A 26,111-nucleotide genomic window follows, 5' to 3' on the forward strand; every position below is an offset into this window, starting at 1 on the left:
CAGAAATATTCGCAGCCTATGAAATTGATTCTTTGGTTAGAACGTAGTAAATCATCGTATTAAACATATTTTTAACGCTCGAGCATTGGACAAGAAACATCGTTTTCTTTTTACGATTTATGTCATTTCTATTAGAGCTCAAGGATCTCAACAATAATCAACACAAATAAATCCAGTCTGGTGATCATTTTTCTGGCCTAGAATATAAATTCGTTATTTTCACTGTGTGATACACAGCACTGCAGTTTTACGACCGATCACAATTGCTTGATATATTTTTTATGGCTATCGGAATCGTATACTGCGTTCCTATCCAATTTAGAGTTCCAATCTGATATTCCATTCCCATTATTCTTGCCGCTATTCAAGAAACAATTGCACGAGTGTTTGGAACAATAGTTGTATACTTTAAAGAAAGCTTGCGTAATTTACGGGTCACGAAAAGAAAAAAGATAGTTTAAGAGCCCGGCATTTGCATAAAGGAGTCGAACTGGATTACACGGAATTTAGAAAGCGCGCCGGAAAAGCAGAACACCAATTATCCTCTACATCCTCGGATATTCGGTAAACGTTTCAAGTTTCTAGTAGCATACAACAATTAAGGTTGCAAAATAGGGGAGCATTAACCTTAAGATACTGTATACTAGCCTTTAATTATAGCTCATTTTATATGCACCTATATTGTATTGGATCATTGTATATAAATCTGTTATTTCACTCATATATGTCTTATGATATATAATAATAAATACGATAAAATTTGTTCGAGTTTACCAATAAATCTATATATATAGTATGTGTCCTATTAAGTATTTATGACTGACAGTACAAGTGCAGACAGATATTAATCACAGGTTTGATTAACGTAAAACTAATCCGGTAGCAATTTCTATCGCTATTCACCACTAACGTCACAAACTTTTATTTTAACGTACAGTTCGTGGAACTGGTTTTACGTCGAAGCGAGGAAAAAGGAACAAAACCGAAGTTGATAGATAACGAAAAGTGGTTTGAAAAATACAGAACACACGGTTACACCGGTTACGTGGCGTTCGCGATAAAAATCGTTTTAAGGAACTACATCGTTATGTAACTTCACTATCTCTAACTCGGTTCCCGAACTTACAGCCCAACACCGGATATTCACAAACCGTAAAGTACTACTGTGTTCGCCGAGTTAGACGAAACATTTCGTTATCCGATCGTATAACGAGACTCAGACGAGGTCACTTCTGCACTGATAAATGTCAGATTTATAATATTCCAAGATAGCTGTATGTTACAGATTCCATTGATAGCAGTGAGTGAAATTTGTTGAATTTTGATATCTATGGTGGAAAAGCAGATACAAGTATGAATTAGAGAGAATGATAAATTGTACAGATACCTACCTATATGACTAATCTAAGATGGAAATTATAAGTAGGAACTGTTGCTGATGACTCGTAAAAAAATATCTAATGGCTGCTGAGTCAGCTGAATATGTTAATCGGAATGCGCTAAAACGGTGATTCTTCAGCGCCACGATTGACAATTTTTGGTCGATCGGTTCGCTATAATGCTGGAGAATTCGATTCGACGCACTTATTAAATTAACTCAGATATGCCTCAGTTCTTTTTATATTTCTTTGAATAATACTATTAATGATAATAATAATAATAATAATAATAATAATAGTAATAGAATACACAACATAATTATGTTTAAAGAAACATCTAAGTTTTTATTAACAAAACAGCGTGTTGGTAATAAATTTCCATGGTATTTTTCTTTTATCTCAACTAACATCTAACTTTTTGTTAACGAAATAGTGTGATGGTAAAAAGCTTCCATAATATATTTCTTTTTTATCGCGATCGACATAAATAACTTTTCTTTATTCGGTGTATGAAATGTTCCATAGCAACTGTCAAACATACTGCAAGCACCGAACAAGTTGTTCGAGGAAAAAACGTACGTCCAGACATGACTAATAGACCTGGCTGAGTCGCGCATGTTGCCCCCATAAAAATAGCTAGCAACCTTTATCGTGACTCATCGTATTTAATTGTGTTATCTTGTCTCTGACCTGTGACCAAACTATAAACAAACATTTTGAAGAACAAATGGACAAGGTGAAGTTTTCCTCTTATAATCGTTTGTCTCTTTCCAGAATGGTAACCATAATGGGACATGAGGTTAAAGTTGCTTGCGGCGTGTTCCATGATGTTCTATGTGCGTGAAATCGTGTAATAGTTAATGTATTTGGAAGTTAAGATATTCAATTTCAAGGTTCATAGTGACAAAAGGTCACGTATCTACTTAAATTAATCGATAAACCAAGGATTTACCTTATTAGTTGGGAGATCAACCTATTAAAGACTAATGGACCAAGAAGCAACACAATATGGTATCCCTCTTCTCGATTATTTATACTTTTTCCAGGTGTCGTGCGTGTTTCGAGGTTAAGAGTCTTTGTCTAAACAATAACCTATAATCCTCGTTCCCTATATACCCTTAAATCGGGCCCTCGGCCCGACAGAGAAACAATGCACCGCTTTTTTCTCCGGTTTCTTCCTCCGATGTTTCCTAGAAAGATAGTTGACTAGCACGTTCGTGAAATCGCGGAGATATCTTAAAATCTTTTACGTGCCGTTTCTGCAAAATTTCCAATCTGTATGATTCGAAAATCAACAAGTAGTTTACTATTTGATTACATGTATGCTTTATGGCTTAGGTACTTAGGTAACAATAACAAAATAACTCAAATTTAACACAAATGGTATTTTCAAAAGTTACACAAAATTTAAGGAACAGAACTATACGTTGGAAGATATTGATGTCATGATTGAGGATCGATCTTCAAACTTAATACGAGTGGGATTTCTAACAGATAAAAAGATACGTTAGGAATCGAGTTAATAAGTTGGGAAACACTGACATCATGATTCATCGATAATAATCTTTTATCGAAGAAATTCGACTTGACGATATTGGATAAGTATTATCTCAACGGGTATAATAGTTTGACGTCACCGTCGATTGCAACGAGTAAGTGACAGACTATCGAATATCGAGCGTTATCGATACCCGATCATACCGACCGATTCAGAATTGGCGGATCATCTTATAAGTTCGAACCTTTATTTTTTTCCTCGATCTATGTTTTTCTTATCTAGTGCATGATTTTAATTGTTTGATATTGTGTACTCGTGATATTTGCGATATTTGTTGTTATGGCAAAAACGTTTATTTGGATAAAAGATAAGTGATAAGAACTGATAGAAAAAGCTCGTAAGTCACTGCTATTAAGGCGATTTTCGTTAAAACGACGGAAACGGATAGCTAAAAAATGGCGCGTTGAAACATATTTCTTGACGAAGTATAATTTATTTCTCTTGTTATTCTTTTTTTTTTTTTTGCTAACCTATAATACAAGGACAGTTTAAAACTAACCTTGGTTGACCAATGACATCTTTATCAAAGCAGTTAAATCGTTAACTATACGTCGATCCAAGCAACGATTTAGCGGGTTCTTCGAACGTCGCCTTAATAAATTCGCTTGACCCTTTTACCCAACTTCCACTTGCACGTGGTCAATTATAGTTCGCTATAAATCCTATTCTAAATATATATCAATATTTAAACGCTTTGGCTTTGAAAACGTTAAAGAAGTCACGCGTCGATGTTGTTTGTTTCACTTGAAATATTATATATGGCACAAATTGAAATAAAATTCTAGTAGAGAACAGGGATAAAAAGGAGTAAGTTGTAACGAACATGATATGATGCAACAGGCATTTGTTGCATATAGATATGCTAGAATATATGTAGAATAGTAAAATGTAGTAATCATCCATCAATCAATATTATACAAATTAAAATTTTTTTAAATTTCAAAACAGCAATTTGAATTTGTAAGTAATAGATGAAAACATTATCCTGAAATTACTTTGTTCTGGAATATGGTTAACTTAAGAATGTTGCAAGTGTGGATTACGAGGTAAATTATACACGAAAACCGTGTCACGTACTTGATTTATGAGAAAAAAGTATCCTCGACTCAATGTGACAGACTACCTCGCGATGCATCTGCTGCAATCCGTGCATCACCTAATAAAAGCACGAGATGTTCGCGATTTCATTTCAGTGACTCACGTTCCAGATGTCAATGACATAAAACGCAGCTTGCGCGCCTCCTGCTTTGTGTGTATTTTCAACAAAAACTAATCGAATAGGTATCGTATCACATCATTTGCAACTTTGTATCCATTTCTTACCAAACTTGTAAGTAAACAAGAAGCAAAATACTTTTCACATAAAAATACGTTACCACATGGATAAAAGTCAAATTTTGATGCAGTCTATGCACATTTTTCGAATAAAAAAAGATGCAAGGGAAGTTAACCTTAATATGAACTGTATTCCCCACTCAATTTTTGAACTATTCGTAAGTGAAGATACTTTTGTGTTATTTATGGTTTCTGTTAACTCATTAACATAGAAAAGTCAAGTGCTCTTCACTAATAAATCCAGATCTACTGAAAGTGGCCATCATCTTAACAATATTACTTTTTCAGCTATCTAAACACTGTTAGTTACTTTTATGGTTAGGCACATTTAACTCTCCAATGCGTTATAAGTTATAATACAGTTTCTAAACGTTAACAGAACCACGTATAGTATCGAAGAGTTAAATTAAACTTACGTTCCAGCTGATCAGCTTGTCACAAATGTCACACAGAGTTCATCCACGAAACTTGTCACATCACAGTTACGATCACAAGAAGCGCCAACGTCAGAACAAAGACGTCCTCTTTCGAAACTGTAGATCCGCGCGGCTCGATACGTTTAAAGCGATTCCACGGGACTTTTACTTTTATTTATCACGAACGAGAGTCCATACACGAGACTGGACTATCGGTTCGTACACCTGGATGACACCTGGAAAACTTGTTCCTCCGAAGAAAGCCACCGCCGATCTCTCAGGGTGCCTTTTGTGCTCACCTCGAACATAAAACTTATGTGGATCTTGTGTGCACACGCCACGGTGTAACACACGAAACTGCCGGCTTAAAGGAACTCTCTGTGCCGTAGAAAGAAGGTGGTGGAGGAAAAGAGGAAGACGTTTGAAGGCACAACAGAGAAGGAGAAACAGCCCATTCCCTCCGTGTGTTCCGCGTGGTCGTGTTTGTATGTGTCAATACGTGCGTATACGTACGAATGTATATGTTATGTGTGTGAACGTTTCAGTATTCGGCTGACGATGCACAAATGTTAGTGTATGAAAAAATACGTATTTTTTGGAAAATTTGTTATATTACAAAGAAATCAGAGATATTAAGTTCCCGCGTTAAACTAGAGGGCACTGCTTTTGGGTCCGTTTCGAAAGCGTGATGGAATTAGAAACGTCTCGAAAGAGTCTATATGGGATTGCTAGTATGCCACGCACGTTCGAGGTTATGTATAGACGATCACGATTATTGGTCCTCTTAGGAAATACATACTACGATTGTGATCTATCCATATATAAAGCTTATCTGTCGAACATTATGACTCTTTTTCTTCCAAATCATGGAAGCATATGCAATCAAATTTTATTGAAATAGTTTGTCAAGATTATTATTAAAATATACAATTTTATTTTTCGTATTTTTAAATTAATTTTGTGTTAAAAGTCGAATGATTTTTTTGGTTATGATTAAGGAGACAAGTTTTATAAGAAAGATTTGCATAGTTTCAGAAATGTATAATTACTGCTCGAACCGCTGGTCTCGACGATGTTTGTAATTAATTTAAATTACTATCTGTACGAGCGTCGTTTAAGTCGCCGATCGATATCTAGCGGTTGGCGAAAAAAGGAAAAGCGAAACATAAGTACACAAATATATAGTACACAAAGAAAGCGTTTCAGGGAGTAATCTAAATGAATGGAAAGGCGCGCGCGCATTTCCTTTCGTCTCGAATAAAACGTTACTCCCTAACGACCTAAGTATACTTCCTGTATAATTAAGTGTACTCAACTTTGTTACGCTTCCGGGAATTCGTTGAACTTAGCAAATTCGATACTAGATAAATTGCTGCTTATACCGAGGCTAATTAAACAAACGCGGCAAAACGAGGTGTAAACGAAAAATATTATGAAGACTAACTTATTTCTAATTGCAGGGAACAACAGGGAAAAACAATAACGGAATGGTTGAAGTAGAGAAATATCCATAATTGAAGCAATTACAAGGTGCTATTTTAAGCCGCATGTGTCTGCACAATTGGTATCTGATTAAAATTAAACGAGATCAAGCGTGGTATAGAAGTTGCAAGTGTTTGCAACCCTTTAATGATTGCTGCAGCGATGATCGGCCGGAGAACTGCAACTATTAGGAAGCCAAAATGTGCATCGCCCTTTCCTGCTATAATTCACTTATAGTCCACTCTTCCGCGTTTGTATACATGTACTTGATTATAAAGTCAGTTTTTCTATAATTATTTGAACATTGTTAAACATTGGACTTATTTGGCAATACGGCAATTTAGCAATATTTTTTGAAAATTGTAGTTGCTTACATCGTTGCCAAATGAACGTGTAAGTATAGTCACAAAACAGACCTATATTCCAATGTCTTTATAGGAAACATCGATTAAGGACTAATGGCCAATTAAATCTCCGTTAGTTGACGATTATATTTTAAAATAATTATTTATTTATGAAGAGTATGTGACTGGCGTCGCGACCCCTCACGCTAAACCGGTATTAAGGCTGCACGCGTGCAAGCATCGTCTGCACTCGGCTTAATGTCAGCCAAGCAAGTTGGCACGAAGTACGATAAATGCCACTTTCGCCCTGGAATAACCTATAGCTCTCGGGTATCCCCTACTTTGCAATGATAATTCGCACCTTCGAATGATAAATCCTCCTATCCTTTACTCTTGATTATTTCCAAAGAGATGCATCTCCTTTGCACGAAATTATTTTAACGTTATGCAAATGTTTTCTCTCGTCAGTTTATGTTAAGAATATGTTGTTTGCCCTGTCAAGTCACGACAGTACTTTGCTTGCTAATAATTGGTGAAATAGTTAGATACGCATCCATCATAATAAATTTGAAAAACTGCTTGCATCATCGTTTATGTAATTTATTAGCTGTAAGTACTGATATACATAATATAGAATCTAATATTATGATCTCGTTGTTTACTTATAGGCACCGATCAACCCACTTCCTGTTCGTTTCAAATTGTCAGTGACTCTCGAGCCCGAAGGTACGCAGGCAAAAAGTACTTCACAGATACCCGGCTTTCCATCATTAATCTCGTGACAAGCGTGGCCAACAGGAATCTCGTAACAAGACAAAATAACTCAATATCCGCGTTTCTCTACTTTCCTCGCAACTTACAAATAATATTTTTAGAGCAATTTGAACCAGACCCTGTGGCATACTTAAAATTCATTAGTATTACACCGATGACTCATACTTGTCTACAGACAGCCTCAAAGAAGATCATGGTTCCCGTTTCAGTGCATCTAAATGCAAGGAACAAGACGATTATCATTCCACGTGTGTTCCATCTGGTCTTACGATAAATACCGCTATGCTAGTTCTGTAACCGTTAGCCAGTGTTTGAAACACTACCATGATTGACACAATTATTAATTACACTCGACGAAAAGAGTAAAAGAGTAAATACTCCTAACTATTTTCACATCTTCTTTTGACGTTTCTTTTCTTTCATCTGACGGTTGTAAGGAACGAGGCAACGAACTGAGAAGACGAACAACGTTTCAGAGTCGACGGTACGGTAAAGCCGATAAAAGAACTCTCGAGCTACGCGGCCAAGGATGAAGATGCCCAGTGCAAAAATACCGACGGCAAAACGAGGGTTGCTGTAAGCGCGAGAATTTTTCGAGAGCGTTTTCTTCTTCTTCGCGGCTAGCCCGCTACGGAAAACGAGAGGCAATAAAGTTTACAGCGCAGCCCCGTCGACTCTCGTGTATTTATAGCTGGTCATTTCCACGGAGATCCTCCCGTAATTTTCAAGTCGAACAGCTCTGCACGTCCATGATTCCCCTTTTGCTTTTTCCTCGCCTTCACTGACAGGAAGCTGATGCTTACAATTAGAGAACTCGAGGATCCACGAATACCCTACTTCTTTCATAAAACATTTCACATCTTGCATCTATAATACCGTTAGATATTAAAAATAGAATCACTGCTGTTACTGTATATATCACGCCCATGCGATCAATTAAGGAACACTGTGAACGCAATCATCGTACTTTAATTTTTGTACATTTCGACAAAATAATTTAGACAGGTGAACAAAACGGTGAGAAGTGTACCTATAAAAATAAATAATTTTTGTTGAAAAAATAATTAAATTTCAGTAATGAATGATCATATTTCAATAGTAGTGGACATATTAATTCAGATATCTTGCAATCTGTCAAATTCTACATGTAATACGTAACACCGTCAGGGATGCGAGACACAAAATATAACGAGACATTTCGGCGTAGTTAATATTACAGTCGAAAATCGCGGAATGTTAGTTTCTTCATATTTCATGGGCCTCAAGGTCTCTGTTGAATATGAAATTTTCAGTAGTCGGTTATTTAAATATTTGTGTGACTTATGTCGTTTTGCGTTCATAAGGGCTGTCATTGTTCGACGGTTAGTTTATTTCCATGATGCGACTTGCGTCAGAAGTCAAGACAGCCTACTGGCCCATTGATCAACGATGTCCACCTCCACGCAACGTATGTCAAGCTCATCCAAACTCTGATATAACATCGGGGCCCACGTGGACGATGACCGTGGCCAGGGACGAAAGGGGAACACGATGCGTCTGAACAACGATGAGTTAGACACCAGTTTCGATCGGTGTCCACGAAACGTCCGCTGTAGGGAAAACTACCACCCTCCGCGAAAACACCCCTGCTAAGTGTCAGTAGCGTGCTGTCTGTTGTTCCTATTGCACGAGTTTCCGTTATCCTTAAAACGTTCGTGTTAATCGAGACACCATTGTGTTAATCTTCAGAGATTGCTAGAAATTGGACACTCTCGCGTAAAATCTTCAGAGATAGAGTTAGAAATTGGATATTGGATTATCAAAAGTGATAAAAGAAGATTGACAGAAGCTGAACAGCAAAGGGGGAAATCGATGAAGAAGTTTGGGTGATGGGACAGTTTTGATCGATCTATGAAATTTCGAATGTAAGTGTATTTGGTTGATGGATTCTCGTCATCTGGAATTGAATATGGAGTTGGCAGAAATTGATATACATAGCAATGTTTATGACGTGTTCCTGATATTAAGGAATTTCACTATTGGAATTTGGAAATTTCTACACTGGGCTGTTAATGCCTAAAGTGTGAATATCTTTTAGAACTGTTTCCTAGAAAATTATAGGAAATGTGTCCAATCTGAACGCTTACGACGTAAAAGTTGTAAAAGAAATCACCGTAATAAATGTGGCAATAAAATGCACTCTTCCCTATTGCTATAATAGTCTTCTTTCTTTCGTTGTCGCATGAATTTCTAGCTAGTTAGAAAGAATCGATATTAAATGAAAGGAGAGTCATTGGCGTTATCATTTCGGGACGTTCACTACATTTTTACGATTATCAAACTTTTAAGATTCGGACACATTTGAAGCAAATCGATCGCGTGGATCCGCGCGGAACAGTTCTACCGTCGCTCTTATTGGCTTTCACTTTCAAAATCGCAGTAAACCACTACCTTTACGTTAATTGTTGTAAAAAGGAAAGGTGCAAAATGAAAGGTGTAAAACGAACCAAGCGGAACGTAGTCGCGAAACAACCGAGTCCCATGGTCTACATAACTCTTTTTCTGGCCTTCTTAACCCGACAGAAACAGAAAAACGCGCGTTGATTAATACGATCGTAGTTTACACTTTCATTTCGTCACAGTTTCATTTATTTAAATACAGCCGTGAAAAAGAAAATATTTCGAAAAAGCGTATACTTACGTTTATGTTTAATTCACAATCACGATTCGCTTATCGATGACAGATGACTGAAGGATTTCTACGGTAGAATCGCAATTAGCGGCGAAACTTTCGCTTCAATTACGGCAACGCATGTAATTATCATCGCATATGTAAGCGAATACGTGTAATTAACCGTTTCGTTGTTGTATAAATTTTCGTACTCTTGTCGGGCAGGATTAAATTCATTCGAAAAGGCTTTCACTATTGTGAATCCCGGAAAATGAAGCATTTCACTTCTCGATCTTCTGCGATGATCCATCTTCAAATGGGTCCGATTGTTCATGATGACTCGAGATATCTCGTGAGAACGACACCGATCGCACGACTTAAAATTAATTTAAACGAGATTAAATTATACTGTATGTAGGTACTTGGCCTGAATTTATGTCCACATCAATTTCTATTTCTCTGTATTAATTCTATTAATTACATTTTATTAATACCATTAGTTGTATTAGCGGGATTGTATCTCGTTAACTGGTAATTATGACGATGGTCATGCGTTACTTTCATACGATTGTATTTCATTAATCGCTGTTTATGACGTTCTTGAAGGTTGACGAATGGTGCTTGTGAAAAGTCCATCGCCTTCCCGAGGCGAGAGTCTTCAAAAAGAAAATGCGAAGAAGGATAAAGGGAAGAGTCGCGTATCACGCGGCAATAGTCCCGCGGATCACACTATTTCCAGGGGAAATAGTCCAGGAAAGAGCAATTCTACAATTAAAGTAGTCACGAAAAGTAGCCTTCAACAGTCTCGTGGAAGCGAGTAAGTATTCGTCCTCGTTTTTATCTGATATTTTTGTTTTATCATTATTTGTCATTATTATTAGATCAGCTTTAATCGATTACCACGTAATAACGAATGTTTTTAACATTTTAGCTTTTTCTTCTCATCACGCTGTGTTATATATTATTATACTATTATTTCATCATTATTATGATTTAATCAATTTCAAGAGCATGTGGTTAAAGAAGAATGTTAATGATTCTTAATATATAGCATAGCTTTTTCTTTTCGTCACATTTAAATTTAGCTCATCTATTATTATTATTATTATTATCATATATTATTACACTATTATTTTATCATTATAAGATCATCTGTAGTCGATTACGTTGTACAAATCATATCGTCATAGAAAAATATTAATGATTCTAATGAATAGTTTAGCTTTTTCTTCTTGTTACACGTTTAAGTTCAGATCATTTAGAAATGATCTGCTGAGAAAAAATAGATAAGTACGTAATTTTCACTCCTTCGGCCAATGCAAGTATCTCATGTAACTCGTATTAACACTATCTGATGGAATATTAACGCTTTTACAGCAATTTCATGTAAGTGAATACTGTAAGCAAACGTTTACGTAGAAACTATCGATCAGGCTGAACATTTCTGCGAGGAACTGACGCGTCGCACCAAACAATCGATGTGAGAATTATTTTCGTTCTCTTTTTTTCCATTAAGATACGTTCTACGTCGGTATTTCCTAACACGATGACGGTTTTGTCATCGAACAATTTACAAATATTCTATAACTCGAACATATGCAATATACATTAGAACAATATCGTCTATTCGCAGAATAAAAGAATTTGTTTCTTTATCAACTTTTAAGATAACATTCAGACAATAGGAACCAAAATGATACAATTTACTAGGAATTACTTAATGATAAGTACTGAATCGATAATTGATAACACACGAAATTCTCTTAATTTATTCAAGCTGTAAAGCACAAAACAAAAACAATGATAAGAAAAGAGATATTGACAGTAAGCCACGTGAAGAGAAGATCATACAAACCTTGACACGTTGTGAATATATTCTGTTAAAAGTGGAAAAGAAAACGGGAGAAAAAATATTGACTAATGGAAAACTACCGGTAGGAAATTATGGCGGGTGATGCTCGACGATCGCGACGACATAAGAATACAGAATTAACTTCCAATCTAGCGGAAGGCTAGAATTGAATTGATCGAGCGGCGAGTTTAACGGCTTCGGAGGAAAAACCCATAAATAAATTGTCAAGAAAATTCTGACAGTGAAATTAGAGTGTCGAATCGTTTCCTAGAAATTGTCCTCGAGATCCAGGCTAGAGATATTATAAATCGATGTGACGCGACGACGAAGCTTTCTATATCATTCGATTTAATTTTCCGTGTGAGGGGTTGCATCCTCGTGTAAATTCACCTTAATCGTTTCGCTTAGATATAACGTACGGGAATACCAACATTGATAGACATATACGTCGCAATTGCGACACATTTCGATGCCGTGTATCGATTGGGAGACCTTGCTCGACTGTCTCTTTCTGACGGTCAATATCACGACGATCGCAAAACGTGTGCCCATGGAAAGAGATCTCAGCGGTCAGACACGTGAAACGAACATTTTTCCTGCGATAGGATGATTCGTGCTACTTTATGGCGAAAAATGAATAATAGCGCAGAGGGAAAAGTCCAATAAAACAGAGAAAACTAGTGTTTTATTTTATTTTTTTTTTCTTTTTCTATTATATCAAAATTATGGAGAACTGAATGTATCTAATATTTTTATCTTTTCTTACGTAAGAATTATTGAGGTCTGATTGTAATGTTTGTTTCCTTAATTCTAACAACTCTGGAGAATTAGCTGTAATTAAAACTAAAAAGTACTATTTAGAATTGTATATTAATTTATGAAAGTTGATAATAAAATCTTTGAAGCATTGAATATGATATAATCTCAAAAACGTTGAAGCACATATTACATATATCAATTGATATTATCCCAATGAAACAATTTTCAACCTTCAATCTACAAATTGGTGTTAATTCTGTATTTTCTATTCGAGCAAAGAGCTTTCGCCAAACAGAGAATCATTATCGAATGGAATCGTAAGAAGAATAACAACGAAAGTAATTAAAACGCACATACAATGTTCTCAGACGATATTAATAGCAATCGATGTAACTTGAATCGCGAATCGAATCGCAAATGAGTAAATTACAAATAGATTTTAGATCCATCGTCAACTCGTCAACGTCATCAAATTCATGCGTAAATAAAAAAAAATATTCATTCTGAATCTGAACAATTAACCGAGCATTTCTACGCCCTAAAAATCGATCTGTTTCGTACAAGTTGGATCGATAAACATCTACAGGAATAATCGTTCGCGTGATTAAAGAAATAAGGCACGTGAAACATGATTTATATCAAAATAATGAAAGTGCGTTAACAAATGAAACGAACAGAAAGTACTTACCTACTGGTAACATCCATTACAATTTTTCATAAGGTTCGTTAAAACGTTTGAAGCGATGGCAATTTGAGAAAGCTTTATCGATCGTTGCCCATCAATGTCACACGTTCGAGTGCTCGATCCACGTATTCTACAATATATACTCCACGCTTTTAAAGTAATTGTAATTCTCGATTAAAGGTATATTAAAAGGTAATTTTTTTCTATGTCTTCGAGACAACGAATTGCTCGACGTCACACATGGAACTATAGTACGCAATAAATGTCATTGTTGCGATAGGCTCGGAATAAGAACTGCGTATTACAGTTCTCGAGGAATTATGACATACTACGCTATAGTGAAATAATAGTAAACACGTTGTTCCTATCATAAGTGTATACATTGTCAATGACCCTTTCCACCGACCAAGGAAATGGAAAAGTTTCGCAAGTCATGCATGTCTTGTTTGTGCAACGTGCATCAATTAAACGAACGCGAAATCGCAGTTTCTGTACGAATAATTTTAGGCTTTCACGGTCGTCATACCGATGTTATCGGTTTCGTTGGAAAAATATTGTACTTGTAGGTGAAAACATTAGAACGCGAATATTCAGAATATTGTTTGAAAATGTCGCAACTTTGCAAGCTCGAATAACAAGTTTGCAAATTGAAATTTTGAAAGTTAGAGTAATCTTTGAAAATTTCAAAGCTTGTTCAATGTTGCGATAATCTTTGAAAGCATTGCTGTTTCGAAAGTTTGAACGATCTTCGGACGCTGCAGTATTGTAGAAGTGTAACAATTATTCCATTCGGTGGAAGAAAAATTTCACCTTGGTAGTCGTCTAATTTAAAATTATTTGCGAATAATATTTCAAACAAATTACACTAATTTTTCATCGGAGATTTATTTAAACCACTTACGATTAATAAAGAGCGATACATCGGTATCGTACGTTATTACGTGTACGTAAGTACGATGAACAACAATCGTAAAGTATTGTTTATCCAGGCAATCAATCAAGGCTGTCGAGTTCGGTAATCAAGCCCTCGTGAATTATTGACTGAGGTCGAAACGATTTTTCAATACTACGATTAGCTCCGTGGTGCAGAAGGAAAAAAGACGAACTCGTAAACGAGCCTGGTCAATCACGCGATTTTTCCTGACGGTTTCAGTTAGACCAATTGATTGAACTTCCTCAATTATTTAGCCGCCATGATAGCAGGTCAATCACGAATTGCCAGATGGGTTACTCCTGTTGAAGCGTTCGATCATGATCGAGAACGACTTTACGCTTCTACAGAAAACTAACAGGCTTTCTACACCGTTTGAAAATCGTTATCGTTTGTCTGCTTGTTCCGATTCCAGGACTGGTAGTATCGAGAGACTGGTAGACGGTGATAAGAGAGTGATCGCCACCAAGAATTGGCTTCCAGAGAACAACATAAATGTCGTTGTCAGGTAAGAACACCTAGTATTATTTCATTGATCAATTCACTCAGATACGTTTATTAAACTTGCATGGGATGATTGCAAGTGTAATATTAAATTTACATAATTTTCCTGGTTAATCGATCATTTTATAGAGTACGTCCGCTTAATAGCAAGGAAATTAAAGCCGGCGACGACATGGCCGTACAATTTCCCGGAGATGGACAGATATACGTAAGTATATCGCTTATTATGTCCTCTGATTAATTTGAAGAAATGTTGCGAGCTCGGATAATTCGTCGATTATTCGATATCATTTTTCCTTCTCTTGTTAGCCCCCTCGCGTTTAATTAAAAATATCTAAACGAAATTATCGTGAATCACATGGACTTTTATCGTTCAACCTTGCACAGTGCGACGGATTTCCAAGCAGCGGGGACAAGAAGGGCAAATTATTTTCGTACAACGTGGTGTTCGAGCCCACGGCCACTCAGGAGGACATCTTGCAATTCTCTGGTGTGAAAAAGCTTATTGAAATGGCGGTAGAAGGATTCAGCTGCACCGCGTTTTGCTACGGGCAAACCGGAAGCGGAAAAACTCACACCCTCACAGGGCCTCCAGAAATGGTTAGCGAAGAAGATTCCTTTGTCAACTTTTTACCTACTCTTCAGATAGAAATTCATCGGTCTTACACGTTGTTTTTTTTCAATGAAAACCGAGTACGGTTTTCCGTCAGAATTTCCGTCAGAAAAAAACCGAGTTTCCAGAAACACTCGCCAAGAAGCGTAAGAATAGCAAAAGGCGATTACGAATAATGTATTAAAATAGTTGATCGAGTTGAAGTGAAGGCCGTGTATGAATGTAACAGAAAGGTTAATGTTGTTCGACGTGCGTAGATAAGATAATGACGGTATATCTAAACGATACTCGTTTACCGCTCGAACAATGTTATACGTGATCGCAAAAACAAACAAATTATCAATAAAAGTGTTCGAATTATTAAACGTGGCGCTTTACACTACTTCTAGGATTTGTATACTTGCTATTTCCAAATTTCAGTGGTATAAAAATCTTCGGTTGGTTAACTTTTTATTTTACAAATTAATTCAATTACATAGGAGAATTGAATTAAAAGATGGAATCTTTTTTTAAAATTTAATGATAGTTAATTAAGCTTTGTTATTATTAATCAACTAAATTTTACGATGAAAGTAAAATCACGCAAAGAAGCGCTTTTTGTCAAATTACAAGAATCATCAATGAATGTTTTTCTCTTAAACAGTTCGAAAGGATGAACCCTTACTCGGAGCAACACGGCCTGGTCTTCCGGTCTTTCGTCTACCTGTTTAAGTTGTTGCAAGAACGACAAGATTGTAATTTCGTGTTAAAAGCTTCCTTTCTGGAGATCTACAACGAAAAGGTCAGTGGATATCACTTTCAGTGGAAAGAGAGAAGAGCTTCGTCACCGATTTACAAGGCATCGTTTACCTTTGAAACGCAGGTAATAGATCTGTTAAATCCTGGCACGTCGAGGAAACCCCTAATGGTACGATGGAGCAAAAAGACACGGGGCTTTTTCGTTGAGAACCTTTTCACTGTCGAGTGCGAGGAACTTGATGATCTTCTGGCGGTTCTCGAAGAAGGTAGTCGTGTTATTGATCTTCACTCTTTGCACCCCCGATAGATATACTTTAAACCCCTTTACCATCCCTTACACACAGCACGTGTTTCATTGTGAAAATATCAAACGCGATAAATCCGATTAAAAAATATAGTAAAATTCACAGATTTATTTAAGAAGATAGAAAATCCATAAATATCTAAATTCGTTGACATTACTTTAAAAATTTCCAAATGTTAGAAAAGCGTATTTATAGTAATATGATTTTTCAGGCATGAGAAATAGAAAAGTTGGTTCGCACAATATGAACGACTATTCCAGTAGAAGTCACAGTATTCTCACTGTCAGCATCACGTCTGAACAACAGGTGAGTATCCAAATTATCGTACGATAAAGACAAATTTTATACAAATATTACTATCGACAGATGGATAACAGCGTGTTTATATCGAGACAAGGGAAAATTAATTTCGTCGATCTGGCTGGAAGTGAGATGACGAAGAAAACGCAAAGCGAAGGGAAGACTCTGGAGGAAGCGAATAATATTAATAAAAGTCTCATGGTTCTAGGTACGATTATCAAAAAGTTATAAGAAAAAATACAACACAAATTAAGCACTGAAATACTAAAACGGTTCAATCTTCGAGTTGTCTTCTCTCAAAGTCTATCTCGAAGCAGAATTTTGTCGAATGTTCAATACCAAATTAATCGAACCTCGTTTAATATTACGATGAAACTTTACGTTATCAATTATGCGCAAGGATCGTAAAAATCGATTCCGATGAACAGAAGAACGCGGACTTCACCCGCAACATCGACTTCTATGTGACGATCGATAAACGAACGTGATAGCGCGAATTGCATGGAAACGACTTTACGTTACAGAAAAGTTTCTCCAACTTCTTTTGAGATTGACACTTTTTACTTTAAAGGTTACTGCATAGCCTCTTTGAGCGATGGAAAACGCAAGGGTGGTCACATTCCGTATCGAGACAGCAAACTGACTAAGCTTCTAGCCGACAGTTTGGCAGGAAATGGCGTTACATTAATGGTAAATCAAATTATTCTAACAAGGACAACTTAATAATTATACATTCAATCGGTATAACTGATTGGATGGTTTAATTGAATTTTAGATCGCCTGTATTTCGCCAGCTAAGTCGAACGCGAGCGAAACATTGAATACGTTGAGGTACGCGGCGAGGGTGAAGAAGATTCGAACGAAACCTATCGTGGTAATGGTGAGTGAGGTATATTAATTGTAAATTATAAGTATATAGAAAACATGAAATACGAATAGAATTTACTTTTATATAGGATGCTCGAGAAGCTCTGATTCTCAGTTTAAAACGAGAAGTAGGAGCTCTTCAGACGGAAAACGAACATCTGCGCGCGGCTCTTCATTTAAGTGGTGATGCATCGAATATAGTTCGTAGCGAATCCAAAAGTAAGTATCAAATGTCAATTAATAAGAAAGATTTAATACAATAGTGAGTTTAATAAAAAGATTTAATTGAAAATTTAGTAACAACGATTTAATATAATTAAAACGAGAAAGGCAAAATTATAAAATTTCTCCTTAAATAACTTCTTATAGCTGAAAGAAGAGTGCCATTGACACCTCCGGTGGTGGATTTGAATAAACTATCCGAAATGGAACGACCCGAATTAAGTCAACTTATCCACGCGTATATCACCGAGAACGAAGCTCTCCGTCGAGAAAATGCAGAATTATATGCTACGAGGGAGCAAGTGATACGGGACCAAGAACTCGTATGCAGAGAAAACGAAAGGTTACTGAAGAAACTCGAGGACGTTAATTCGTAAGTACAACAGGATTTAAAGACGACCTCGACATACAATTAATCCGGTAGATTTTATTACTGTAGAGTGTGTTGCCGGTCGCCAATTATACCTGCCAGACCAACCTATTCGGCGGAAATGTTGAACGATAACGAGGACGCACCTGGCGCTACCAATGTTTGGACCAACCCTAACGTCGAACCTACGCCTCTTTCGAGTGTATGTCGAAATCTTTTAAACTTTCCTTTCTCTATCATTGTATTCGCTGTATCTACTTAATTACGTTAATTATTTTTCAGTACTTTACATAGCAAAGTAATGTTTAAAAGATATAACAGAAATTTAAATTTGTAGGATATGATCCGGAATGGATTATACAGATCCGTTAGTAGTATGCCAGAGAAGATTCAGAAAGAACTAGACAAACGTAGAATCGTAGGGAGTTATAATAACATAGCAGAAGCATACAAAGACAAGAGTCATCATCGTCGACACAATTCATGGGACAACGGGAACGGGACGACGAGAATGAGTCCGGATCAAGCTATATCACCGATAGACATTAATCAGTAAGTAGCACTAAATAAATCATCATAATACTAGAGCCAATACGATATTCAAATCAATAAGCCTTAGTCTCCTATCAAAGCCAATTGCAATGCAAATCGACATTGGAATTCGCTTCAAATGTATTCCAATTAATTATATCTTTTTTAAATAAATCAAGAAATAATTACCACATTGTGGACTAGAAGTTTTGCTGTATATCCTATAAAATTGATCTCTTTAATGATAAAATAATTATCCTGTGACATTTACTTACACGCATATAAGTATAATTAAAATAATGAAATTAAATAGCTATAATTATTTCAATAAAAAGAAATATTGATTTTGCTGATAGAAATTATTAAGCTGCGAATGTGAATGCATCTGTAAAGGATTTAAAAGTCAAAAGTATACTAAATGCACATAAAAAATATATAAAATATCCAGATTTCATTTTTTTAATTATATTCACAAAAATATAAATTTGCATAAATATCCGCAGACTTGCATATTTTTAGTAATTAAAAAATTAAAAAGTCTGAAACCCACCATATTTTTATGGTATGATTCTAGTGGTAATCTCTAGTCACATAAAATAAAATTTTCCAAAATTTTGCTCAAGTTCACTCAGAAACTTACCAAGACTTTAGTCTACAATGTGTTATGGTGCCTGATATAATCAGTACCATTCTACCTACTAATTGAAGGGACGCATGGTAACAGGTACAAAAAGCCGAGCATGCGTCGCACCTCGACAGTCCCTGAAGAACGAAGACCATCGGAGACGAACGATCTCCTGGGCGAACCGGTTCAACCAACCGACCATTCGTACAACGAATCCCCAGACTCGATACTCAGCGGTCCTCTGGAGATGGCGAACTCAACGCCGGACACAGCTGAGTCAGAGGCGCCAACAGCGCCATTTCCGGCGGTATCACACATCTCGTCCCCGTTCGGCACTCCGGAACCCGAAGACCATTCGATAAGGACACCAAGAAAATCCAAAGAGAAAGAGGACGAAACTTCAGGAAGAGCTTTTGGAAGTCCAATTCCTATTGACGAGGATAAACCACTTTGAACACTCGAGTCAACAAGCACGATAGTCTGATGTACTTTAATCGTGATAACCTTGACTTGGTCAAAGCCATTGAGTCGACTGTAAAGATAAGAAAATGAATTAGGAAGAGTGCACATGAAAATCAGTCGATAATAAAGAGTTTTTTGGATGATTAGAAAAAATTATTTTGGATCGATAATTAAAGTTTAATGACGAAAGTATGCATTAATGTTGGTAAATTTAAAAAAAAGGTAAGCTGAACATCTGTTTTGGTAACGACACAGAAATATCGTGTTTTCAAAGTGACGAAAATATGTAGTACGCGTAGTCGAAGTTTTATTTACGTGTGGTAAAAGTATATATGTACATAATTATGTGTGAACTTAGACGTGAATATCTACATAAAAGTCAGTATTTTTCCGTGATAATGACAAAATAACTCAGGTTGATATAAATTACTGAATTCTACCTCTGAATAATATAAAATGACATATCCTGTAACTCCTGTAATGATAAAGGTGTTGACCAAATTACGTACAATAAAGCATTTGATTGTTTTACGAGATTTTCTTCTTTATTACCTGACCATTCGTAGAACTGGACAGTTTCATTGAATTGTATACTTCTTTTTTAAACTGGATTGTTCTAGAAATTATAACTCGGCTATTGAATATCGATAAAAATAACATGTCTAATAAAAAAGAGCATTGTGAGCGAATAAAAACTAGGACGATTGTTAAGAAAATTATGTTTGTCTCCCCGATAAAAAATATCTATAGAAAAACACGTGACCTAATATCTCTGTTATCGACACGAACGTAGTATGTAACTCTATGATTGCGTGCCAATAACTCGCCACGCCATTGATGCGTACATAATTTATTAGATAAGCATCTTGCCACGTCAGATAAGCAAAAACATAAAATTGCTAGGTTAGACACGATAGTCGCCAATGATAACGCGTATATAGATGGCGCTTATCTAACCAGAAAAATTTCAATTCGAAATTATTTATTGGTCGGAGTCATTTTAAGTGTAATTAATATATAACATAACCAACCAATCATCTCCGACTATCCATTCAGTCTGCTTTCCCATTCGCTTGTTTCTTACTCCAATCATCGAACACTGTTCAAATGCAAAATTCATGATGTAATGTTAATCCACCATGTCGCAACAAGAAAATAAAGAAGCAATAACGTGCGAAATTTCCTTGTGGAAATGATAAATCTGTATTCCTGCCTTGTTACTCCGTCACATGTCGTCGTCGAGAATCAGCGAAGCATTCAAGACAATAAAAAAGAGGACGGTTTTGTTTCATGAACAAGGCGGTATCGCTGTTTTACCGACTGATCGAATCCCTATCCCCACTTTATCAAGGTAGCATCGACATCTCGATTGCTGGTGGTGCAACTGCGAGAGTAGCAACAGAGCGGATGAAAGAACGAGAATCATTGTTGGATGAACAGTGGTATCGTGGTAGACTTTGGGTACAGCTTTGAAAGGGTAAACTGGAAGTGAGGAAGAACGGACGAAGAGAGGCGCGTCAAGAGAGAAAGAGAAAGCGGACGCGTGTGGCAAGGTCGGTGTGTGGTGCGTGCGGTGCAGTTACGGGCTTTATTAAAGTGCAGTCGGCCGGGTTGAAAAACAATCGACGGACATAATACGGCGCCCCGTGAAGTCCGATGTCTAGTGCTGAGGTGGTGGAGAGTTCCGTTGACCCCCCAGCTAAGAAGCGACGCGTTGCTGCCACCACGGGAGGAGGCGACGACGATCCGACGACGACCGCAGACATGGCGAAAAATGGCTCGACGTCCCGGGCTACCACCGAAATTGACGAGGGTCTATACTCCAGGCAGCTCTACGTCCTCGGCCATGACGCTATGCGTCGCATGGCATCCTCGAATGTCTTGATATCCGGTCTTGGCGGACTCGGCGTCGAAATCGCCAAGAACGTCATCCTCGGCGGCGTCAAGTCCGTTACCTTGCACGATGACGCATTGTGCCAGATTTCAGACCTCGGCTCACAGTTCTATCTTACCGAGGCGGACGTAGGTGAGCGGCTTGACCCGCGAAATACATGAATCCCTCTTCTACAGAAATTATTATTTTCCAACGTTATTTTGATGCTCAAAATTTATCCATCCATTTTAATAAGATTGCGCGATCTTACGAGGCGATGATATAACAATATAACCAATCGTCTTGTTCATCGATATTATCGTAAAAAATTTCTTTAAATAGATGCGGGTTGTGTCTCGTGTAAATCAAATGCAAATGGTAGAAATTGTATGGAAATTTTTGTGACTGTGTAGCTATGTATATGTCTCTGTATAAATTAAATTCTTATTATGTTATAACTAAATTGTTGGTAACAACAATTTTCAATAGTATTAGAAATATTCAAAAGATATTTATCATTTAAAAAAGACTAAGCAATTAACCTCCACGTTATTGATCAATTTCATTTTTGTATGACTCACTTAAAAGTTATATAGTTAAGCACTATATACAGACATGATTAAACAGTAAAATTACATTACTGTACTTTCTTTTTTAGGTAAAAACCGTGCTATTGCTTGCTGTCAACGCTTGTCTGAGCTGAACAACTATGTCCCTACATGTCACTACTCCGGGCCGTTAACAGATTCCTTTATTAAGAAGTTCAAGGTTGTGGTTTTGACTGAGACTCCATTGAATGAACAATTACGTATCTCTGAAATTACTCATGCAAATGATATAGCACTTATTATAGCAGATACCAGAGGCCTATTTTCTCAAGTCTTTTGTGATTTTGGAGAAAAATTTACGGTAGTTGATGTCAATGGTGAACCACCTGTAAGTTCAATGGTTGCCAGTATTTCACAAGATACAGAAGGTGTTGTTACTTGTTTAGACGACACACGTCATGGCATGGAGGATGGTGACTCTGTCACCTTTTCTGAAGTACAAGGCATGACAGAACTAAATGGTTGTGACCCAATAAAGATAAAAGTTCTTGGTCCATACACTTTCAGCATTGGGGATACATCTAAATACTCTGAATATATTCGGGGTGGTATAGTAACACAAGTAAAAATGCCAAAGATCTTACAATTTGCTTCATTGAAAGATGCTTTGAAGACACCAAGGTTCCAGATAACTGATTTTGGAAAGTTTGACTATCCAGAACAGATACATTTGGCTTTTATTGTATTACATAAATACGTAGAAGCAAATGGACAATTACCTAGACCATGGAATCAAGAGGATGCAGACAAATTTTTGAACCTCGCTAAAACTGTTAAAGAGGAAGTAAGCAGTGAAACGGAAATAAATGCAGAGCTGCTTGAAATATTTGCAAAGATATGCTCTGGAAACTTAAATCCAATGAATGCTACCATTGGAGGAATTGTAGCCCAAGAAGTGATGAAGGCCTGTTCTGGAAAGTTCCACCCTATATTCCAATGGTTGTATTTTGATGCCATTGAGTGTCTACCTGCAGATCGTTCTGAACTTACAGAAGAAGATTGTCGTCCTATTGGATCACGTTATGATTCACAGGTTGCAGTTTTCGGCCGCAAATTCCAGTCAAAGATTGGAAGCTTGAAATACTTTGTTGTAGGAGCTGGAGCCATTGGGTGTGAATTGCTCAAGAACTTTGCAATGTTAGGTGTTGGTGCTGAAAATGGTAGTGTAATAGTCACTGACATGGATTTGATAGAAAAATCTAACTTGAATAGACAATTCTTATTTAGACCATCTGATGTTCAGCAATCCAAATCATCAACAGCAGCTAGAGTTATAAAAAGTATGAATCCTGACATGAAGGTGATTGCTCATGAAAACAGAGTATGTCCTGAAACAGAGAAAGTATATAACGACGACTTTTTTGAGGTTTTAGACGGGGTTGCGAATGCGTTAGATAACGTTAACGCCCGTATTTATATGGATCGTCGTTGTGTATATTATAGGAAGCCCCTCTTGGAATCTGGTACATTAGGTACAAAGGGTAATACTCAAGTTGTTGTTCCATTTTTAACTGAATCATACAGCTCCTCCCAAGATCCTCCGGAAAAAACTGTACCAATCTGCACGCTAAAGAATTTCCCCTATGCTATAGAACACACTTTGCAATGGGCTAGAGACAATTTCGAAGGTCTATTCCGCCAAGCGGCGGAGAACGCCGCTCAACATATATCCGATCCACAATTTGTGGAGAGAACGCTAAAATTACCTGGAGTTCAACCACTAGAAGTATTAGAATCTGTTAAAACAGCCTTGGTCGATGAAAGACCAAAAACATTCGCCGACTGCATCGCATGGGCTCGTTGCCACTGGCAGGAACAATACAGCAATCAAATTAGACAACTTCTGTATAATTTTCCGCCTGATCAAGTAACATCCAGTGGTCAACCATTTTGGTCTGGACCAAAAAGATGTCCCAAACCACTCACATTTAATGTTAATGATCCACTACATTTAGACTATATTGTAGCTGCTGCTAATTTAAAGGCAAAAGTTTATGGTATTCCTGTTAACAGAAACCGAGATGAAATAGCTAGGATTGTTAGCACTGTGCAAGTGCCGGAATTCACACCAAAATCTGGAGTGAAAATTGCGGAAACGGATTCACAGGTACAAGCGTCCAATGGTAGCGGAAATATAGATCATGAAAGACTCACTCAGTTACAAGAAGAACTACCAAGGGTTGAAGATCTTAACGGCTTGGTAATATATCCGCAAGAATTCGAGAAGGATGACGATACCAACTTCCACATAGACTTCATTGTGGCAGCTTCGAATCTCCGTGCTACCAACTACAAAATTACACCAGCTGACAGACACAAGAGTAAACTAATTGCTGGTAAAATAATACCAGCTATTGCTACTACAACTTCAGTGGTAGCAGGTTTGGTTTGCCTCGAGCTTATTAAACTGACTCGCGGCGTAAAAGATCTGTCTGTTTATAAGAATGGCTTCGTCAACTTGGCTCTGCCATTCTTTGGATTCTCAGAGCCAATTGCTGCGCCAAAACTAAAGTACTATGATTCAGAATGGACCCTCTGGGATCGATTTGAAGTGAAAGGGGAGTTGACACTGAAAGAGTTCTTAGATTACTTCAAAGAACATCACAATCTGGAGGTCACCATGCTCTCTCAAGGTATTTGCATGCTTTACTCGTTCTTCATGGCAAAGCCTAAATGCCAAGAACGTATGGGTCTTCTGATGTCTGAAGTGGTGAAGAAGGTATCAAAGAAGAAATTGGAAAGCCATATACGTGCGTTGGTATTTGAACTTTGCTGTAACGATGTTGATGGCAATGATGTGGAAGTTCCATATGTTCGCTACACTTTGCCGTGAAATACGTTGATGTCACCAGGATAACGAGAGATATCTACTTAACTGACTTAGCCGTAGTAATTTCCACAAATTTCTATTTTACAATACGATACAAGAGAATATTACTCTTTCTCTATGTAAGGTTCTCAAAGTTTAAAAAAAGAAAGGAAAAGATTCATTTCTATCGTCGATGCTTTGTAGCATTTATAATAGCAAGGAATCGCGGGATCCACGGAGTTCATCTTACTATGATCTCCCTTTTTCCTGAATGTCGATTTCAGGGCTGGAACTATTTGTTCCCTTTTTCATTCATCGCCTTTTGCTATGTTTATCCTAAATAATTTCAATAATAATCGTAAAATTTGTTCTTAGTTCTTGTCTTTCTTAATAAATTATATTTTCAAAGAAAAAGATGATCTAACTCTAAGGTAATTCGAACTGTTGATAAAAGAGGTATATGAAGATAAAAATTTGTACAAGAGAATCTAGGATCTTGTGCTGTTTATAAAATGATAAAAAAAGAAAAAAAGGGAGAGAAAAAGAATATGGAAAGGTTGCAAAAAGTTTAGTCCATATTGGATCATAAAGGGAATTGTCATGGTAAGAATTTTCTTTGGGACTCACACACTTCACAACTTAATGTATAGGATCAAAATGTAAATTACTGGATGATAAACTTAATGGTCTTTAGACGAATAATTAACACATTTAATATAGACCGCAAATAAACATAATAAAAAGAATCGGACGCAAATGTATCTTGCCTTTGTCGTATCGCTTTTCATTTTCTATTTACTATCATTATTTTCATGAATTAAGGACACGCACGAAATTAAAGAAAAATATCACAATTGCTTCCCCTTCCTTTCGTTATTATTCCTAATACGTGCTTGCTATCGAACTCGATATTTTAATATTTTATGTAATCTATACGTTATTGATGATTTTTCATTTTGTCCGCTTTACTTTTTTTAATCACCGAATACACTATTGGCTAAGGCTGTTTGTTGTTATTAAGGGATATTGCATTTAAATTTGTAAGAACAGATGTTTGAAAAGAAGCTTCAAAAAAATAATTGCACACTTTAGATCAAGGAATACGAGGAAAAAAAAAAA

The 26,111-nt window shown here is 36.7% G+C and overlaps 3 protein-coding genes and 2 long non-coding RNA genes across 10 annotated transcripts in view; 3 read left to right on the forward strand and 2 right to left on the reverse strand.

Moving 5' to 3' along the window:
• LOC100747891 (unconventional myosin IC) overlaps positions 1-13,528 on the reverse strand; it is a 35,197-nt gene extending 21,669 nt beyond the window's left edge. Inside the window, exon 1 of one of the 2 annotated variants that reach the window (XM_012385482.3) lies at positions 13,238-13,528. In XM_012385482.3, coding sequence (XP_012240905.1) covers positions 13,238-13,254 — 17 coding nt within the window. In that variant the 5' untranslated portion in view covers positions 13,255-13,528. Of the gene's footprint in view, positions 1-4,688; positions 5,036-13,237 lie in introns of those variants that run through there. The other variant, XM_012385484.3, reaches the window with a different exon arrangement.
• LOC112212844 lies at positions 1,699-2,739 on the reverse strand. The gene is made up of 3 exons (XR_002946677.2): positions 2,698-2,739; positions 2,332-2,638; positions 1,699-2,211 (listed from the first exon to the last, which is right to left on the reverse strand). It is a non-coding gene; the product is annotated as an uncharacterized LOC112212844 (long non-coding RNA).
• Positions 2,889-4,690, forward strand: LOC117151644. The gene is made up of 3 exons (XR_004461721.1): positions 2,889-4,267; positions 4,344-4,430; positions 4,561-4,690. It is a non-coding gene; the product is annotated as an uncharacterized LOC117151644 (long non-coding RNA).
• Positions 8,853-20,233, forward strand: LOC100742058 (kinesin-like protein KIF12). 5 transcript variants are annotated; one of them, XM_024367574.2, is made up of 16 exons: positions 8,853-9,192; positions 10,545-10,755; positions 14,581-14,673; positions 14,799-14,877; positions 15,057-15,269; positions 15,923-16,063; positions 16,145-16,286; positions 16,537-16,631; positions 16,692-16,833; positions 17,197-17,315; positions 17,401-17,505; positions 17,582-17,711; positions 17,862-18,087; positions 18,139-18,286; positions 18,422-18,636; positions 19,340-20,233. In XM_024367574.2, the coding sequence occupies exons 2-16, from the start codon at positions 10,553-10,555 to the stop codon at positions 19,692-19,694; spliced, it is 2,406 nt and encodes an 801-aa protein (XP_024223342.1). In that variant the 5' UTR covers positions 8,853-9,192; positions 10,545-10,552; the 3' UTR covers positions 19,695-20,233. The 5 variants fall into 5 exon arrangements, with proteins under 5 accessions (XP_024223342.1, XP_024223345.1, XP_024223344.1 ...); XM_024367577.2 differs by having other exon boundaries at positions 8,855-9,192; positions 18,187-18,286; XM_024367576.2 differs by having other exon boundaries at positions 8,857-9,192; positions 18,154-18,286; positions 19,340-20,232.
• An 816-nt stretch (positions 20,234-21,049) lies between these two features.
• LOC100742264 (ubiquitin-like modifier-activating enzyme 1) lies at positions 21,050-26,099 on the forward strand. The gene is made up of 2 exons (XM_003489458.4): positions 21,050-21,728; positions 22,234-26,099. Exons 1-2 carry the CDS (start codon positions 21,359-21,361, stop codon positions 25,014-25,016), a joined length of 3,153 nt encoding a protein of 1,050 aa, XP_003489506.1. The 5' UTR covers positions 21,050-21,358; the 3' UTR covers positions 25,017-26,099.
• The last annotated feature ends 12 nt before the right edge of the window (positions 26,100-26,111 follow it).

This window comes from Bombus impatiens, unplaced genomic scaffold (assembly GCF_000188095.3).
Source record: "Bombus impatiens unplaced genomic scaffold, BIMP_2.2 scf_0321, whole genome shotgun sequence".
In the NCBI taxonomy this organism is placed as follows: Eukaryota; Metazoa; Arthropoda; class Insecta; order Hymenoptera; family Apidae; genus Bombus; species Bombus impatiens.

Excerpts from the sequence above, each read along its gene's own strand:
- LOC100742058 (XM_024367574.2), top strand. The coding sequence starts at position 10,553 with ATGGTGCTTGTGAAAAGTCCATCGCCTTCCCGAGGCGAGAGTCTTCAA. Across the intron at positions 14,878-15,056 it reads CCGGAGATGGACAGATATAC|TGCGACGGATTTCCAAGCAG; the intron begins GTAAGTATATCG and ends AACCTTGCACAG. Across the intron at positions 17,506-17,581 it reads CGAAACCTATCGTGGTAATG|GATGCTCGAGAAGCTCTGAT; the intron begins GTGAGTGAGGTA and ends ACTTTTATATAG.
- LOC100742264 (XM_003489458.4), top strand. The coding sequence starts at position 21,359 with ATGTCTAGTGCTGAGGTGGTGGAGAGTTCCGTTGACCCCCCAGCTAAG. Across the intron at positions 21,729-22,233 it reads TCTTACCGAGGCGGACGTAG|GTAAAAACCGTGCTATTGCT; the intron begins GTGAGCGGCTTG and ends TTTCTTTTTTAG.